Source organism: Durio zibethinus, chromosome 2 (genome assembly GCF_047325235.1).
Source record: "Durio zibethinus cultivar Kanyao isolate XHJ-2024 chromosome 2, ASM4732523v1, whole genome shotgun sequence".
In the NCBI taxonomy this organism is placed as follows: domain Eukaryota; kingdom Viridiplantae; phylum Streptophyta; class Magnoliopsida; order Malvales; family Malvaceae; genus Durio; species Durio zibethinus.
In genome coordinates this window covers 13636707-13654410 of record NC_143163.1, presented here as the reverse complement: position 1 = coordinate 13654410, position 17704 = coordinate 13636707, and the positions used below count along the sequence as shown (strand labels likewise).

Below are 17704 nucleotides of genomic sequence, written 5' to 3'. Positions count from 1 at the left end.
CATAATATTTTTAAATAAAAATTTTTTTAAACTAATTTTATCTCTTATGAACAAAGGGAATTATAATTAAATTTTATATAGTAAATTATTTTTATCTAGAATTACAAATAGCATATAATTAATTGATACTAATTTTGTGGGTATTGTGAGAGTATTAATCCTTTCACACATATAATCGACTCTTGAATCTAATTTATTTTCATAAATCAAAATTATCATTTTAATAAAGTTTTGAACCCATTTTATTATTTTATTAAAAGATAATTTTTTTTTATAACCAATTATACCCTAAAAAAAGATTGTGGTAATTTTTTGTGTTTTTTACGATTTTTAAATTTTTTCCTCTATCTATAGACTCTCTAGATCGACATGTTACAACAAGATGCTTTCAACTTCGCAAGTCTCTTTGCACTGAAATAAATGGTATGATAAGCAGATATTGATGGCAAACAAGAAAAGAAAAAAGAGGCACTCACTGGATTAACCGGAAGATGACGTGCAGGCCAAAGATTGAAGGCGGGATGGGTTTTAGGGAAATGGCAAATTTTAACATAACTATGCTCATTACCATATGCTTATTATTACTTAGCAAAAATGGTGCCAAGGACGTATTGGTATGGCATTTCAATAACACTGGGGAATATGCCGTGAGAAGTGGATACCGACCTTTACAAAGAATAGACATGGAGACAGAGGTGGATGAGGATGGAAGTGCCAATGATACCGAACGCAAGATGATTTGGCAGAAAATATGGGCAGTGCACGTTCCCTCGAAGGTCAGAATACTGGGATGGAAAATAAGCAAAGTTATTATTCCAGTTTACCAGAATGTGGCAAGGAAACAGGTTATGAAAGAGGCCACATGTCCAAGATGTGGAGGGGCTGATAAGACCGTGATCCACCCGTTGAAGGCTTGTCCACATGCGAAAGCAGTATGGTTTCATCTTGGTTTTAACTGGGAAGGTGGAAAGGATTTCAACGATACGTTAAGCTGGATGCTTCATGTGCTTGACAAATATGATCCACTTAGGTTCTCTTTATTTATGATAGCATGTTGGACAATCTGGACAGATCGAAACAACGAAGTTCACGGTGAGGAGCGAAGTGAGGTAGAGGGGACAACATTATTTGCCAGGAATTATATGGAAGAGTTCTCAAAAGCCCAAGAGCTGAGGAAAGCTGAGGGACAAACAGACTCAATGCAGATGGACACCACCAAATCAGGGACAGATCAAAGCTAACTTCGATGGGGCAGTAAATAGAGATAGAAGACTAGGTGGGATTGGAATGGTGATTAGGGACGATAGTAGCAACATTAGAGGAGCCTGCGCAGAAATTATATCCAAGGTGACTGATGCTTTCTGTATCGAAGCTATGGCAGCCAAAGATTTAAATAGCGATCGGATAGCTATATAGCGGCCGCTATTTCGCAGTCACGCCACCATACGCCACCGTTATTGAAGAAAAAATGTGAAAAAATTTGAATTTCGTTTATAGTGGATGTATCACGGCAGCGAATTGCAGCGTAACACTAAATAGCATCAATAACGGTCTGCTATTGCCCGCTACTCCATTTTTCATTCAAAAATTCAAGAAAAAAAATTTTTTTTATTCTATTTAAAAACTTAAAATAAAAAAAAGTAAGAAAGAAAATAAACATCAATTTACAAATTCAAGAAAAAAAATCCACAAAACTTAAACTTTTAAAAATATTAATTCTTTCAAATTCAACTTTAATCAAAATCAAGTATATGCAATTTAAGGTAAGCAATTAATTCAACACTCAAGGTAAGCAATTAATTTAACACTCAAATTACCTTTTTTTTTTAATTTTCAAATTTATCGTGATTTTGTGTGTTTGGGATTAGATTGGGCAATGGTGCATTGGTAGAAAAGGGTAGGAGTTGCTGGGACTTAAAATGAGAGACAAGAGATGAGAGTGAGACTTGAGATTTATGGAGACAAGTAGATAGCACACACTAGAAAAAAAAAGAACTAAGAGATGGGGATGAGGATGAAGGTTTGGAAGAAAAAATTATTGAATGCATAAGGTGAGGGGATGAGAAGTTGTGTGGGTCTGTACAATTTAGTCAAGAGGTAGAGGAAGTAGACTTGAGGCTATTGTTGTTGAAGATTGCCCACAACATGGAGGCTGCCAAGTTTGATTTACTATAAGCCCATAAAAAGCAATTCTCTTGGCCTATAAATAGTAATGCTCTTACTTAATTTATGAATGTCTAATCACTTATTATTTGATTTATGCATAAAATAGTTTGGTAATAATTTGATGAGTACGGTAATTAAATAATTAAATATATCATTCATTATGATTATTTATTTTTCACATGTTTATTTATCTTTTGTTATTTTCTAATTATCATATGAATAATTTTTTAAATATGAATATTTTACTATAAATATTTTTTCTTAAATAAATAAAACACATGATATGATATAAATTACTTTAAAAATCATAAAATAAAAGGTTTTATGATTAATAATTAAAATTATTACATTTTATAGTAAGTTGAGCAAAATTTTAAAAAATTTACAATCGTGATAGCCGCAATGACCGCGAAAGTCTCCGTTATATCCGCAACCGTGACAAACGCGACACGACCGAAAACATGACCATTACTACAATTTAAATCCCTGATGGTAGCAGCAAGAGGCCTTGCTTTTGTTAAAAAGAGGGGTTTTTCTAACATCATTTTGGAAGGTGATGCTCTTACCACTGTTAAGAAATTGAACTCTTAGAAACGGGATCTCTCCCCCATTGTTGTGATAATAGACGAATCCAAAGACTTGATAGCAAAGTTTAATTTGTGCAGTATTACCACTTCAAGAAAGGAAGAAATGAACCAACCCATAGTTTAGCGAAATATGTATTGGACAACCAAATTACTAGGTAGTGGATAGAGGAATGCCCTGAGTTAATTCATAGCAATGTACTTACAGATGTTGGTTTTACAATTTAATCAATGGATGACTTTCTTTCAAAAAAAAAAAAAGGATATGTATCCGTTATTTGATGTAATGAAATTAAATTTTCACACTTGATTTTTGTTCTTACTTTTAGATGTGAAATTGGGGTGTAAAGTATTGTGTAAGGGAAATTATCTCACATTCTAACAATGTTAGAATAAAAAGTTTACTTGATCAATAAAAAATGCCATGTCTTTTAATATATAATTCTCACATTATTTTTTGGTAAATTTTCTTTAAAATAATCTATTTTTAATTGTAATTTTTAAATTAAAAAATGAAATTCAATAAATAAAAAATTTTAAGAAATTGAAATTAAAGATTAAATAAAAAGAGTAATTGATGAGAGAGAAGGAAAAGGAAAAGAAAACAAGAGAAAAAAAATGGGATAAAAAGAAGAGAAGACACTACAAGAAAATTACTCTACATTAACACTCAAAAAACCTTTAGTAAAATTTAAAAATCCATTAGTATAGCATAATAAACCCTATACTGAAGGTTAAAATATTTATGACGATGAATTTTTAACCGTCATTATATCCCTTATCGATATAGACATATACTGATGGTTTCTAAGCTGTCGGAATATGTAACAAAGATATACTGATGGTTTTAGTCCGTCACTATATGTATAGTTGTTGGTATAACAACTATTATGTGTTTCACATTATACCTTTTACCGACGATTATTCCCATCAATATAGACTTGTATGTTTTAATTTTTCAACTTATACTGATTATATCTCCATCAATATATCTTTTACCTACGATCAATGCTCGTCAGTGTAGCCTTATGTGTTTTAACTTTTATCAACAATCCGTGATGACTATCAGTATAGCCAAAAATATTTCAATAGTAAAACATGCCAATATAAATTTTAAAGCGTGGCTAAAAATCTTTTTTTAATTATATTTTCAATTATTAATATTAATTTATTTATAATCATAATATAATATAGTTTCATATGAAGTAAAAATACACAAAAAAGTAAAAAATTTAATAACATTTGAAATAAAAGAACAACCAAATTGTTTTATTATCCACAAATTTAAAATAAGTCAAGAACAAACGTTATTATACCAAATCCAAAAAAGGAAAGAACATTTTATATCTATGAATGGTATAGCCAAAGTTGATAGTGTATCTAGTGAGCGATTCAGCATACTAGAATTCCAAGCTCCTATGGCAGAATTGTTTAGACCTACAGTCCTCACATTTAATGCATTTAAGCTAAAAATGATTGTAGCCTTATGCTGGAAATAAAAGGCATTGGATTTAGGTAAAAGGCAACTTTTATCTAGCTGTTTAAATATTAAGAAATAGACAAATTACAAAGTTTATGAAGATGGTAATAAATTTTACTTACCTAGATTTTCTAAAGAAAATGTTGAGTTCATCCCATCCAGACATGGGTAAGCAATTAGAGAAACCAGACATCTCTGCCATCTTTTACAAATTTTGACCAAATAGAGAAATCAAAGCCAGTGCCATTCGAAGGACAAAAAAAAAGGCATACTTGATGACACAAATTAAAACACAAAAAATAAAAAATACCTGTGAGAAATGACGAAAGTCTTGATGCTTCAACTTTGATTCAACTCTAAAAAAAAAAAGTTGTCGAAGGGTTTAAGCTTGTATAGTCGGTGAAAGGTGGTGAGAGATAGAGAGAGTTGGTAGAAGGTGGAGATTAAATATGTAGAGTCGGTAGGAGGTAGAGGTAAATAAAATTTTGAATGGGTTTATTCATGGCATTTATGGTAAAAAATGCCTTCAATAATCCTAAAAAATTTTTATAAGCACCAAAAAGCCTCTTCTCAAAATTTTTTGTATGGATTATTAAAGACGTTTTTGATCAAAAATACCTTCAATAATCTCTTCCAAAATTTTTATATGAGATTATTAAAGATAAAAAATGCCTTCAATAAACCCCTCAATAAATTTTTATGAGGGATTATTAAAGGTATTTTTGGTCAAAAACGCTTTCAATAATCCCTTCATAACTTTTATAAAGGGAATATTGAAAGTGTTTTAGGTCAAAAATGTCTTTAATAATATCTTCAATAAATTTTTAAGAAGGATTATCGAAGGTCTTTTTGGAAAAGTACCTTCAATAATCCCATTCAATTTTTTGTCAGCTAATAATTTTTATGTTTTGAGCCTATACTGATGATTACGTTAATAACCGTTAGTATAAAACATATTTATATTGATGAACAGCTATATACTATCAAAAAAATTTATTTATACCGACGATTAAATAAAGTGTTGGTATAAGTATAGTACATTCTGATGGTATTAAAAATCTATCAGTAAAAGTCTTATTTATTGACAGAATTTGACCGTCAGTAAATAATCCATATAAAAAATATTTTGTATGGATTATTGAAGACATTTTCAACCGAAAACGTATTTAATAATTTCTTTTCAAAATTTTGTGAATGGATTATTGAAGGTTTTTTTGCAAAAAATATTTTCAATAATCCTATTCAATTTTTTGATAACTAATAGTTTTTTTATTTTAGCTTACATTGATAGTTACGTCAATAACTTTTAGTATATAATATATTTATATTGACGGATAATTATATATTATTAAAAAAAATTTATTTATATCGACGGTTAAATAAAATGTTGATATCAATATGGTATATTCAGATGATATTAAAAATTCATTAATAAAAATCTATTTTACTAACGAGATTTAATCGTCAATATAATCAAACGTCAGTATGTAAAAAAAATTTTATAATAATTTTATAATGAGAGGTGGGTTGATCGAAGGAGCATCAATTGACTCAAGCAAATTGGCATCAATCTATCTCGAATGAACTTGATTTATGGTTGCCTTCTTCGTCACCCATCCCTCATCTCTAATCCCTCCCTTTTTTGTTCTTTCTGATTTCTCATTTTCTCTCTCCCCAATTCCTCTATTTTTTTTTTGTATTTTTTGAAATTTTTTAAGATTTTAAATATTTGAAGATTTTTTTAATTTAAAAAATGAAATAAAAAATTCAAAATTGCTGGTAAAGTGGCAATGGCATAGCGTTTATGAGTTGTCTGACTAAACTATTTCCTAACAGATCGTTTTTTATTGGCAACGTAATCCGTGTCAGCTTTGACTTTAATAATATTAGTTTTAGGATAATTTAGTTAAAGAAATAAATATAAATTTAAGTATCTACTTATGACTTTTTTAAATAATCATATATATATTATACCATATAAAGATGCTTAATAAGGTTTGCGATATGAACATTTAAATGGACATTTTTATTTTGTTGACACATGAATAATACTAATTATATATAATTTAAATTTAAATATCAAAATTTTTAAAAATAAAATTTTATCCAATTTACTTCTAATTAATTCTCTATTATTTTTGAAAAAAATAAAAAATCTCAATAAGTTATAATAAAAATATAACTCTTAAAAAATTAATCTTATTTTATTAAAATTTCACTTAAGATATTTCTTTTTAAATTTAAAATTTTAAAATGAATATTCTTACTTTGGTAATTTCTTTATAATTCTTTAGTTTTTTTTTAAATTAAAAAACACAAATATCATTTTTATATATTTTTTAAATTTACAAGATATTTGTAATCAATTTATTATTATTTGATGTTTTAATTATAATATATTATATATTTTTTAAATATATAAATAATTAAATAATATTAATTTATATTTTTATTCATATTTAAATAAACAAAAATAATTCGTATATAATAAAAAAATATACTAATAAATATATATTTTGCTAGCAAATTATAATATATTATTTTTATCAATTTTTTCTTAGATTAAAACAAGAATTTTTAATCTGTAAGTACAAATTGACAGAAATAACATTGATAGGAGCCAAATGAATATTTTTTTTCATTTTTCTTACGCGATCCTAATTCCCAAGTGACTCGGGAAAGAAGACAGAAAGGATCGACTGTCCAATCTTTTTCTTTATTCTGATATGCTATAACTTCCCTCTTTGAATCAAAGTATCGAATGGTTTATGTTTGATCACTGTTGAGTGAATCAAGCTTGAATCTATCAGTCAAAACCCCCAAAAACTGAAAAGAAAAGAGGGCAAGAAGAAAAACAGAACAAAAGAAGAAAAATAAGGCTTGGAGTGAGCGGGAGATGAGATGATACTACCATTTGTAAAGCTAGGAGCCCTTGCACTAAAAACCGCTTGCAAACCCATCGCTAATCGTCTCAAAAAAGAGGCTGGTTTACATCCCAGGTTCCGCCAGTTCATCATCAACATTGCCCAGGTTTCCTTTCGTTTCTTTCCCTTTCCTTTTTTCATTTTCTGGGTTGTTGTTATTGTTCTTAACCAGTTTATTTTTTGCTGATTCTCGGAGCTGTTTGTTTTTATTTCTTTGGCGTTTCTACTATTGGGTAGCTGTATGACCTCTGATTAACGTTCCCCCATCCATCCTTCAATTATGGTTTTGATTATATTAAGTTTTTCTGATGTCAATTTGTAATTAGTTTCATTCCTCTTATCCTCCTGAGTGATACCATAGATTTTAACACTTTTAAGTGAGTATATTTTGACTTGTCAAGTCTTTTGTTGCTCTGTCATTAAGCTTTTAAAGTCTGATCAACATCTATTTATTTGGATGCTTCAGCTGCTCTTTGTAACTTGACAGGCTGATAATTAGCACAAATCTGCCATTAATGTTTACTCTGTGACTTTGGTGAGATGTTGGTAGTTGTATGCATTCTATAGACAGTTTCTTGTCCATAGTCCAATGCTGCTTCTTCTTGGATTTCTTCCGAGTGGGAGGGACTACTTATGCATGTTGGACGCACATGCTTTCATTGCATCTTCTTTCCGTTTTGTACAGTACCTTATATGTTCTATTCTGTCTTCTCTGACTCAGACTTATGGTAAGATTTGCTATCAAATGATGGAAATGATCTGAACTTTTCTTGCTATAATCTTCAAACTTGTTATTTAGTTCAATTTTATGTGGTTGCTCCACTCCCAAAAGAAAGGGAGGAAGATGCCTTTTATTTCTCACATTTGTAGAATATGTAGTCATTCTTTCTTCATTTTAAATTTGATGTTTTGCTTTTGATATTGGAGCAGGCAAATCATCGATTTACGACCAGAATGCAAAGACGTATTTATGGTCATGCAACTGATGTTGCAATACGCCCTTTGGATGAGGAGAAAGCTGTCCAAGCTGCTGCAGATCTTCTAGGGGAGCTCTTTGTATTCACGGTACTTTAAAGTCACACTTTTGTCTTCTGGGTCTTGATATTTTGTCTAGCTTACTAGGGTCCGTAATTAAATTTTCTTTCATGTATAGTTTGGGTTCACGGCTTTCAGTGTGGAGTATTAGAAAACAGAGCCCCCCGACATTTTTTTTTCTGAAAAGGGTTGACATTTTTGCTTGTTCATGGTTTAGGCTCTATTTGCCTAATGTTCTGATGTTAAAGACTGAATGCCAAAATTGAAAAGGTTGGTTGGTGTGGTATTAGAACCCTGACCACTTATGGTCTGAATTTCCAGTTTCTGTAGTTTACTTGGGTATGGCATTACAAAATAAAATGGAAAAGGGAAATATATTTCCAAGTTTTTTATGATACATTGTGAAAACTTAAGCATTTTTTCTTTAAAATGACATTAAGACACCCCCCTGGGTAAACACATACCAGTGACTTTTCCTTTATGATCATCTAGCTATGGTAGAAACTCATACACTCTTTACTCTTACTGAGCCACATGATTGTAGATAGGACCATAACTAGTCAAGAAGGGAAGATGAATGTTTGGTTGCTCTCACATTTTATCCAGTTAATGTTAATGAACCGTGAGTTCCCACCAGCAAATCTTCTAAGAAAAGTGTATTCAATGGTAGACAGTTCAGAAAGATACTAATAGCTTGTTGGGTGAATAGAAACACCAGGATATATATATATATATGTATATATGTATAAATATATATATATATACATATATGTATATATTTGTACTTATATTCACCTCTCGACTGTTTGCTGATGAATTTTACTCTCATATATAGCATAAGGGTGAAGCATCTTTGACTGATACTTTTTCCACTTTAATTCCTACACAGCTAATTGTACTAAGCTTTTTTTTTTTTTTCATCCTGTATTGAGATTGAATAATCTTATCCTCTCTCTCTCTCTCTCTTTAGGTTGCAGGAGCTGCTGTTATTTTTGAGGTGCAAAGAAGCTCCAGATCCGAAGCAAGAAAAGAGGAGCAGCGCAAACAAGAATTCGAGGTATTTGTTTTATCTCCAATTGAGGTTATTTCTCTAATGGATATCCTTCTCTCTCATATGTTGTTCTTTTTTGTTGTTTAATGTATTGATTGGTAAAAGGGCAAACAAATGAACTGTATTGATTGGCAATGACTACATCTTTCTACAATGTTTTGTTGAGTGTGGAGGAATTGATTTTTACTACTGAACATCAGTGGTTTCATCTTGTAATGATCAGTTTTGAAGTGATTAAATTTTATTGACAGATTAATTTTAAATTTGTGTTCGTGTGATTATGCTTGTTGCCATCACAGAGAGGCAAATGCATATAGACTATTGGTTATTAATAATTCATGATTTATCCTTTGTTTGCTGTCTAGACAATGAAACAAAGAGATGAAGATTTAGCACGAGAAATTGAGCTGCTTAAAGTAAAAATTGAAGAGCTTGAACAACTAGCAAGAGGACGAGGACTTGTTGGTATATTCCACTCCAAGCATGCACATGGCACAGAAGATGGAAAAGCGAAGCCCTCTTGATTATTGCAGGAACCATGTTCAGCTAAAAAATTTCTATGTGAGAACTAATTTACCTGAGTTTAATTTAAATAGTACACTCCTGTGTGGAAATTTTGGTTACATTTAACAATACTATGTTTTAATGTAACATTAGGATACATGGGTAATGAAAGTACATATTATTCACTCCTTGTTCCTTAAATTTATGTCGCAGGTTTTTTGTGGAGAATCAGTGACATCCGGGGAGTAGAATTTTCTCTTCGACACCTTGCTATAAATAACATGGCAAGATATCAATTCTACAGACTAACAGCATTTTGTTGTATTGGAGTTGATTCTGAAATTCTTCAGCTTGTGCTGAATTTAGTTTGATTTGGACATCTGGGAATTGGAAAGTTCCATTTTAGTTCAAGTTCAGTATTTGATTTAACGGTTGCTTCTAGTTGCCTGTGAAACATGATGGCTTGATGTTGGAAATCGGATTGTGGTGCTTGTCATTTTATGAAGGCTACAAAGCATTGCAGGCCATCATGATATAAGTTCTTTGCATTTGCAGATGAGACATGGATTACTATCCTATATAGTTAAAAAACTCCAATGATTGAGTTCATTTATTAATCTGAAAAGTTAATGTAGTTTTGTTATTTATAATTAACACATGACAAGACAAGTATACAGGTCCTACAGGCACCCATCAAATTTTTTGATTTCATCATTCATATGTATAAGATAATAATTCATGATAAAATATTTAATAAAAGAAAAATAGCTAAATGAAGTAATAAAACCCACAATAAATCATGTAATTTTTTTGTTGCATTACTCGAGGGCGAATTCCACTACCTCTTCCATAGAACAGATCTTTCAGATCCCAGAAAAAAAAAAATAATATTATCTTGAGAAAATTTTGGTTGAAATTTGAATTTGATCATTTTACCATCTCAATTATATTTTTTATTCTCTTTATAGTAACCCTACTTGGTAATGCATTGAAAATTTTCATTGAAAAATTTTTTTCAACAATTTTATTTTTTCAACGCGATTGATAATGCATTTTAAAATTAAACTTTTTCATTCAAAATGTGCTGAATAAGATAAGTAGATAAAGACATACTAATCATTTAATGTACAAAACATTTAGAAAATTTTTCTTTTAAAATTTTTTGAACTATTATCCCCTAAAAACACTACTTTATTATCTATAATAAAAATAAAAGTAAAAATGTAAAATAATAAATTTTCAAAATTTAATATTTTATAGTTATCAAACAATATGTTTATATTCGACATTTAATTTTCACTAAAATATCAAATATTTTTTATAATTCAAATTCAGCATTATCAAATTTAGTATTAAAAATTTATACTTATTTTTTAAGTACTTAATTTTTCAGTTTATCAAACATAACTTTAGTCTCTCACCTTTATAAAATTCAATATAAAGACAATTTTAAAAGTATTAAGATTTTATTATTTAGGACCACCACCCTTTCTCTAGAAGATATGGTCTAGGGAGAGGTCTTAACATGATTGGATGCTGGAATTAAGTGTGGAGCGATAATTATGAACATTTGAATTAAGGTTCACTTGAGATAGTCAAGCTGTTGACTATAACTCGACATTTCATGGGAGACAACCCAAACTTTCTTCCTTTTGTTGCTTTTGTGGTTTCTCTTACATTTCATTTGCTTAATGTTTGTTGTTTTCTATGTTTTGTAAGTATTTCTTTTGTTTTGTAGGTAGCAATAAAGGCAGCTATGAGCTTCAATGAAGATTTTATGGAGATAGAGGAGTTTCTTTTAACCTTATACGCTTTAATTCTTTTTATTTACCCATTGAGAAGAATTCATTTTTCAAGTTTAGGGGGTAAAAAAATTTGCTCAAAATTTTCAAAAATTTTTCATGAAAATGTGCTTAAATGCTTTTGCATGAGTCATTATTATGCTTCATTTAGTTAGTTCCAAGGATTTAAATGACGGTCATATCGCGTTTATCGCATTTTCGAATATAACGAAGATCATTGCGGTCATCAAAGTCATCGCAATCGTGAATTTTTTTTTAGTTTACACAATTTATTATAAGATGTGATAATTATAATTATAATCATAAAAACTCTTATTTAATGATTTTTAAAATCCTTATATATATCATATTAAATTATTAATCTCTTAATTTTTTCAATTATAAAATCTCAATCTCTCTAACTAAATTTGATCTAAAAATATTTTAAAAATTATAAAAATTTAAATTTTTATTTTAATAAAATTAAATAAAATCTACCCACCCCACCCACCCTACCTCCGAATACACCCCACCCCACTTCTATCTTAGCAGCCCCTCTACCCATTCCTTGATGCACCCTCAAACACCCCCCAAATTTTCCCCAAAATTCCCCCTGTTCTTCACACTGTTGCCTCGCCCTTAGCCTTTTAGCCCTCCCTCAAATCAACTCAACCAATCTTATCAAGTCTTTTTCTTTTCCCCTTCTTTTTCTGCATCTCTCTCTCTTGCATACTCTTGTGTCTCTCACTCAGATTCTCACAAACACAAAGATCAACATTATTCTATAAAAATTTTACAAAAAAAATGTAATTTAATTTTTTTCTTATCTTTTTTTATTTTGATTGTTGATTGAAGATTTAAGGCTAATTTGAATTTAGGTAGCTGTTTGTCAATTGAATGGGTGATATTGTTTTTTAAGTTTTTTTAGACTGATTTTGAAAATTGAAATTGAGAATATAACGAGTTATCTTTTTTTTTTTTTTTTTTGCTTTTGTTTTACTTTTGCTTTTGTAGTCTTAGTTGTTTGTAGATTGTGCTGAAAGTTTTTTTTTTTATTTTGTACTGATCACTGATGATGGAAAAATGAGATAACAGCAATAACAGACCATTATTGTTGCTAGTTTTCGTTACACCATTTTTTAACGGCTATTACACACCGTTTTAAGTGTGATTAAAATTTTTAGCTGTTTTTTCCTTGATAGCAGAAGCGGGTGGTGACGCGACCACAATTTTACGACTGCTATTCTGCTATAGCACTGCTATTTGAATCACTGGTTAGTTCTTTATGATCTAATGATCAGTAGATAATGAAAATGAATATAGCTCTAAGAAAAGATTGAGTATTGTGCAAAATATGAGATGGATCCCTAAATTAGTGACTTTTTTATTATGAGTTTCCATTTGTGAGTTATATTTTGATAATTGAATTATATTTTTTATCCAATAAATTATTATGAGTATGAAATTTTTTTGCATTGATCTTTAAAGTAGTGTTTCATATTCTAGAATTTATTTTCATTATCTCTCAAGTCTGAAATCCTAGAGGACACTTGATTGAGAGATGATATAGGTCATCCTTGAATCGATTGAGCCTTTTAAGTCTGTTTTGATTAAATTTTTCCATGTCATCCCTTTTGAGCTTAATGATATCCATTCTTTGTTATGCAACCATATTATGAAGCCAAGTCTTATTTTATACTTCCTATCTTTTGGTCCTTATCTTATGGGCATAAAAATTATTCATACATTATCTCTAAGCTATGCAACATTTGGAAGAAAGGATGAAGATTGGAAAAAGAAAGAAAAATAAAAGCAAGCTAAAAATAGCTTGTCTTAAAAAAAAATTATAGAAATGAAAAAAGAAAACAAAAGAAAGAAGAAAGGAAATAAATGGTGTAAAAAACAAAGAAAAGGAAAGGAATGAAATGTGCAAAATGCAAAGTGTAAAAGTGTGATAATTCTATAATTTTATGGAATTATCATATGATTTAATGGTGATTTTTGCTTGATTCTTAAATAAATTCATGAAAGTATACTCCTAATTAGTAATTTTTTTCATATGTAGGTAAAATATATGAAAATAAGGAAAATGAGTCAAATGTGCTTAATTTGGAGTAATTTTGGATCAATTTGCAACTAAATTAAGCTGAGTGGCCAAACCTAGTGGTTATTAGAGGAGAAACCAAGTTTGCAAGGCCTTAGAGCTGAGTTGAGCTAGCTAGATGTACTTTGGAGCGTTATTCTAAGATTTCAAGGTTGGTTCTAAGTTACTAAATGCGAATGAAGTCAAGTGAGTTAGAGAAGGAGGAATGAGTTGAAAGGAAATTACTTGCAATCTCAAAGAAATTGGTAGCTTGTGTTGTGCGGTTTTGTGGAGTTGTTTGGTGCTGGTTTTGGATTATTTTTGGCCAATAAAAGTATGGCTGAGTTGGCATTTTCATTTACTCTTATTGGTTAAAATTGGAGCTCAAGAAGCATAAAAAATTTAGCTCAATTTGAAGTTGTAACGGGTGGCAATTCTAGTTGGCAGATTTGGACTAGTTGCAAGTATCAAGTGTAAATGCAAGCTTAAAGCTCCAAGATTTGAGGAGAGGAGTAAGTGGCTGATATGGCACTTTGAAGACTTCCCATTGGCTGATTTCTAAAATACTTGGATTTCTAAAAATGAAGCTTAAATGCCTTGAAGAACTGAAGAAACAGAAGCTGTCCATTTTGAGGAACAAGTGATGGGTTTTCACTTCTATGGTCTATTTGGCAGCTGAGGTGGCAATTTGGAGGCTTCCCATTGGTCCATACATATCACTTGCCTATAAATACCTCCTCTTGTTGCTATTTGAAGGAGAAGAGTGTTAGGAAAGCTAGAGAGCTATTAGAGTAGCATTAGATTAGTAGTGTAGAGCTACTTTCTTGCACATATTCTTTCTATCCAAGAACTTTCATTTTTTTTTTCATTTTTTCTTTAATTTTCCAGCACTCTAATTTCTCTTTTAACTGTTCTCTACTTGAAATTTAATGTTCTTTGAATTTACAATCAATTTCCTTATAATTTTCTTTTAAATCAAGTTGAATTTTCTGTTTCCTTCACTTTCTTACATTATTTTCCTTGCAAATTTTCTTTCAAGAACTTTAAATTTCATGAAATTTATAGTGTTCTTAATGCAATTTACATTTTTACTTGCTTTTCTATTCAATTTCTTGTAATTCCATTAAGTTCTCAAATCTGTTTGACACTTTTCTCTTCTAGCACTGAGTTTTTGTTATGATATTGAGCTAAATTTTTTACTGCATAATCTAAATTAATAGTTCTTCAAATCTGGAAATTTTTAGCATTAAATTCAATCTATATTTTTGTAAAATCCTACAAGTTTCAGGTCGGTTGCTAGCAGCAGAAGAGGCTTTAATGGTGATAACACTTATAGTGGCTTTTTCTCTTTGCTAGGAGTTTGACCATTTCTTTTTCCTTCTTCTTACTTGTTATTTCATGTGTCTAAATGTATATTTACATTTTCTTGCAATTTATTTGATACATTTACATGTTTCTTTGTTGGTTTAATTGTTCATTCCTTTGTTTTTTCTATTTTAGTTAGTGAATTTTAATTGAGTTCATTGAGCTTATTCTTTTTTTTTTTTTAATGTTTTTGAGCTGATTTCTTTCTTTAATTTTGCAATTTACTTATTGAATTTCATGCTTTTAGTTATCTTAAGTTCATTTTCTTGTTTGATGATTGGATATAATTTTCCTTTTACTGTAATTTCAAATTCTATTTTGAGAAGTTGATTTTGGTTTTTGATCTCTTATTTGATTTCTTGTATTTTTCATGTTTTGCTTTCAGTTGCTTATTAGATCTAGGTTACTTTCATGCTCTTTTACTCGAACTTCATTTGATGCACTTAGGTCTTAGGTTGATTTCAATTGCTTTATGTTGCTTTACTTTGGTTGCTTACTTAATTGCTTTTACATTGTTTACTTAGATTAGCCTATGTCTAGATCAACCTTTTTTTACTTCGTTAGGAATAAATATAGCTTGAGATGTTGGCCCTCGATACTTAGACATAGGCAAATCCCAAATTGATTCGCAAGGGAACAATACTTAACTCATCATTTTATTACTTGAACAACGTACTCTTACAATCAATCAAGTTTTTAGTGTCATTGCCAGGGATTGATGGCTTGACCTAAACCTAATATCAAAACCTCAACATGCTCCGCTATAGTTTAGTTCACCCTCTAGTGTACATAGCCTTAGTGTATATAGTTTAGTGTAAATAGTGTACAAATACTTTTACTTTCCTTTAGTTACATTTAGGTTTCCTTTACTTAGTTTCTTCAAGTTTCCTTGACCTAATTGTCCTTTTGGTGGGTGTAATTATCTTTATTGACCTTAAACTGAATACATTTAGGTGACCAACAGGGAAAGACTTGAAACTTTGATCAGTTTACACACTATGGCTGAGACTCTAGGGAAGAGACCACTTAAGGATTATGTTATGGAACACATAGATAGTTTTCACCCTATCACAAGGTAGCTAACTATCTAAGCCACAAAATTTCAAATTAACCTTTTTCTCTTCCAATTGATACAAAATTCATTGCAATAAATGATTTAACTATTGATAGTCCTCATGCTCACCCATGTAGTTTTTTGGAAATATGTGACACCTTTAGGCAAGATGGTGTTATTGATGAGGACATTCTCTTTAGGTTATTTCCTTTCTCACTTAAGATAAAGCTAGGAGTTTGTTGATATCTATGCTACCGAATTCTATTACTACTTAGGATAACTCAACACAAAAATTCTTGACCAAATTTTTTCTTTTGACCAAAACAATCAAAATGAGGAATGAGATAACTTAGTGCAAAATAATTCAAAAACCTTATATGAGGCATGGGAAAGATTTAAAGAGTTGTTGAGGAGGTGTTAGCACCATGGATTGCCTAGTTAGTTAAAAATTCAAATTTTTTATAATGAACTTAATGGACACACTAGGAGTATAGTAGATGCTGCTACAAGTGGTGCTTTAATGAACAAATCTATAAATGATGCCCATGACCTACTTGAAAATATGGTCACACTAATCACTATCAATGGTCAAATAAGAGGTAAAACCCTAGGAAAACCTTAGAATCTACTTTTGTGCCTACTCTAGTTTAATTCATCCAAAGTCCATTCATTTGTTGCTATGTATGTAGGGTAGTCACTCAAATGATATGACTAATTAGGATTGATAGCTTGATAAACAACCTTTAAACCCCTATTTTGACATATAAACTTAAGGATGGAGAACTAACCCCATTTTCTCATAGAATGATACTCGAGATCAACCATTTTATGCAAAGCCAATCAACCCATTGGGTTTTTCACAATCTTCGTTGCCTTAGAACCAACAATTTTTAAGTGTCTCAATCTTAACCTTCATTACCTCAATGTTAGTTTCCACATCAAGTGCCTCAATCTCAATTACCACAATCACACCCACTATAAGAAAAGAAAAATCCATTGGAAGAAATGCTTACCTCTATGTTGCAAAACCAAACCTCCATGATGCAAACTCAAGCAAATTTTTTTCAAAACTAGGCATCCTTTATAAAGAACTTTGAAATGTAAGGTCAATTAGCTAGTTCACTTACTAACTTTCCACAAGGTACCCTACCAAGTACCATTGAAATAATTCCTGTGAGGGTGGGTAAAAAATATCACCCTTAAAAGTGGTATGAAGCTAGTTAGTGACCTGATTAAGGTTACATCTAAAGTTGCAAAGTCTATAATAGAGAAAGAGGTAAATGACAAAGAAAAAGTAGAGGTTGGTGATGATTGTAGACACTTAATTTTATTTGGATAAAATTTTGACCATTTGTAAAACATTCAAAATTTAACCCGGTTCAAATCCAATATTTTTTTAATTTTTGACAAGCTTTTAAAATTGAGATTTAGACCAATTTGACCCAAATATCCCAAAGTCAATTCTAGTCAAACCTGAAATAATAAAGTCAAAATTTGTAAAACTTAACAAAATGGATAAAACTCAAGTGAATCCTTAAAATTCACAATCAAATTGCAATCAATGTGGTTTAAGATTGAAATTGGTAAATTTTAAAGCACAAAAATTTTTTATTATACTTCGAAAAGTGTAAAATTATCAAAATGTCGTTAGGGATATTTTCATAATTTGACTTTCTC

The 17704-nt window shown here is 30.1% G+C and overlaps 1 protein-coding gene across 1 annotated transcript; it reads left to right on the top strand.

Annotated features, from left to right (window-relative positions):
- The first annotated feature begins 6896 nt into the window (after positions 1 to 6896).
- LOC111308469 (uncharacterized) lies at positions 6897 to 10341 on the top strand. The gene is made up of 5 exons (XM_022906793.2): positions 6897 to 7260; positions 8085 to 8219; positions 9160 to 9246; positions 9606 to 9801; positions 9958 to 10341. Exons 1-4 carry the CDS (start codon positions 7132 to 7134, stop codon positions 9762 to 9764), a joined length of 510 nt encoding a protein of 169 aa, XP_022762528.1. The 5' UTR covers positions 6897 to 7131; the 3' UTR covers positions 9765 to 9801; positions 9958 to 10341.
- Positions 10342 to 17704: the final 7363 nt, after the last annotated feature.

Excerpts from the sequence above, each read along its gene's own strand:
- LOC111308469 (XM_022906793.2), top strand. The coding sequence starts at position 7,132 with ATGATACTACCATTTGTAAAGCTAGGAGCCCTTGCACTAAAAACCGCT. Across the intron at positions 7,261-8,084 it reads TCATCATCAACATTGCCCAG|GCAAATCATCGATTTACGAC; the intron begins GTTTCCTTTCGT and ends ATATTGGAGCAG. Across the intron at positions 8,220-9,159 it reads GGGAGCTCTTTGTATTCACG|GTTGCAGGAGCTGCTGTTAT; the intron begins GTACTTTAAAGT and ends CTCTCTCTTTAG.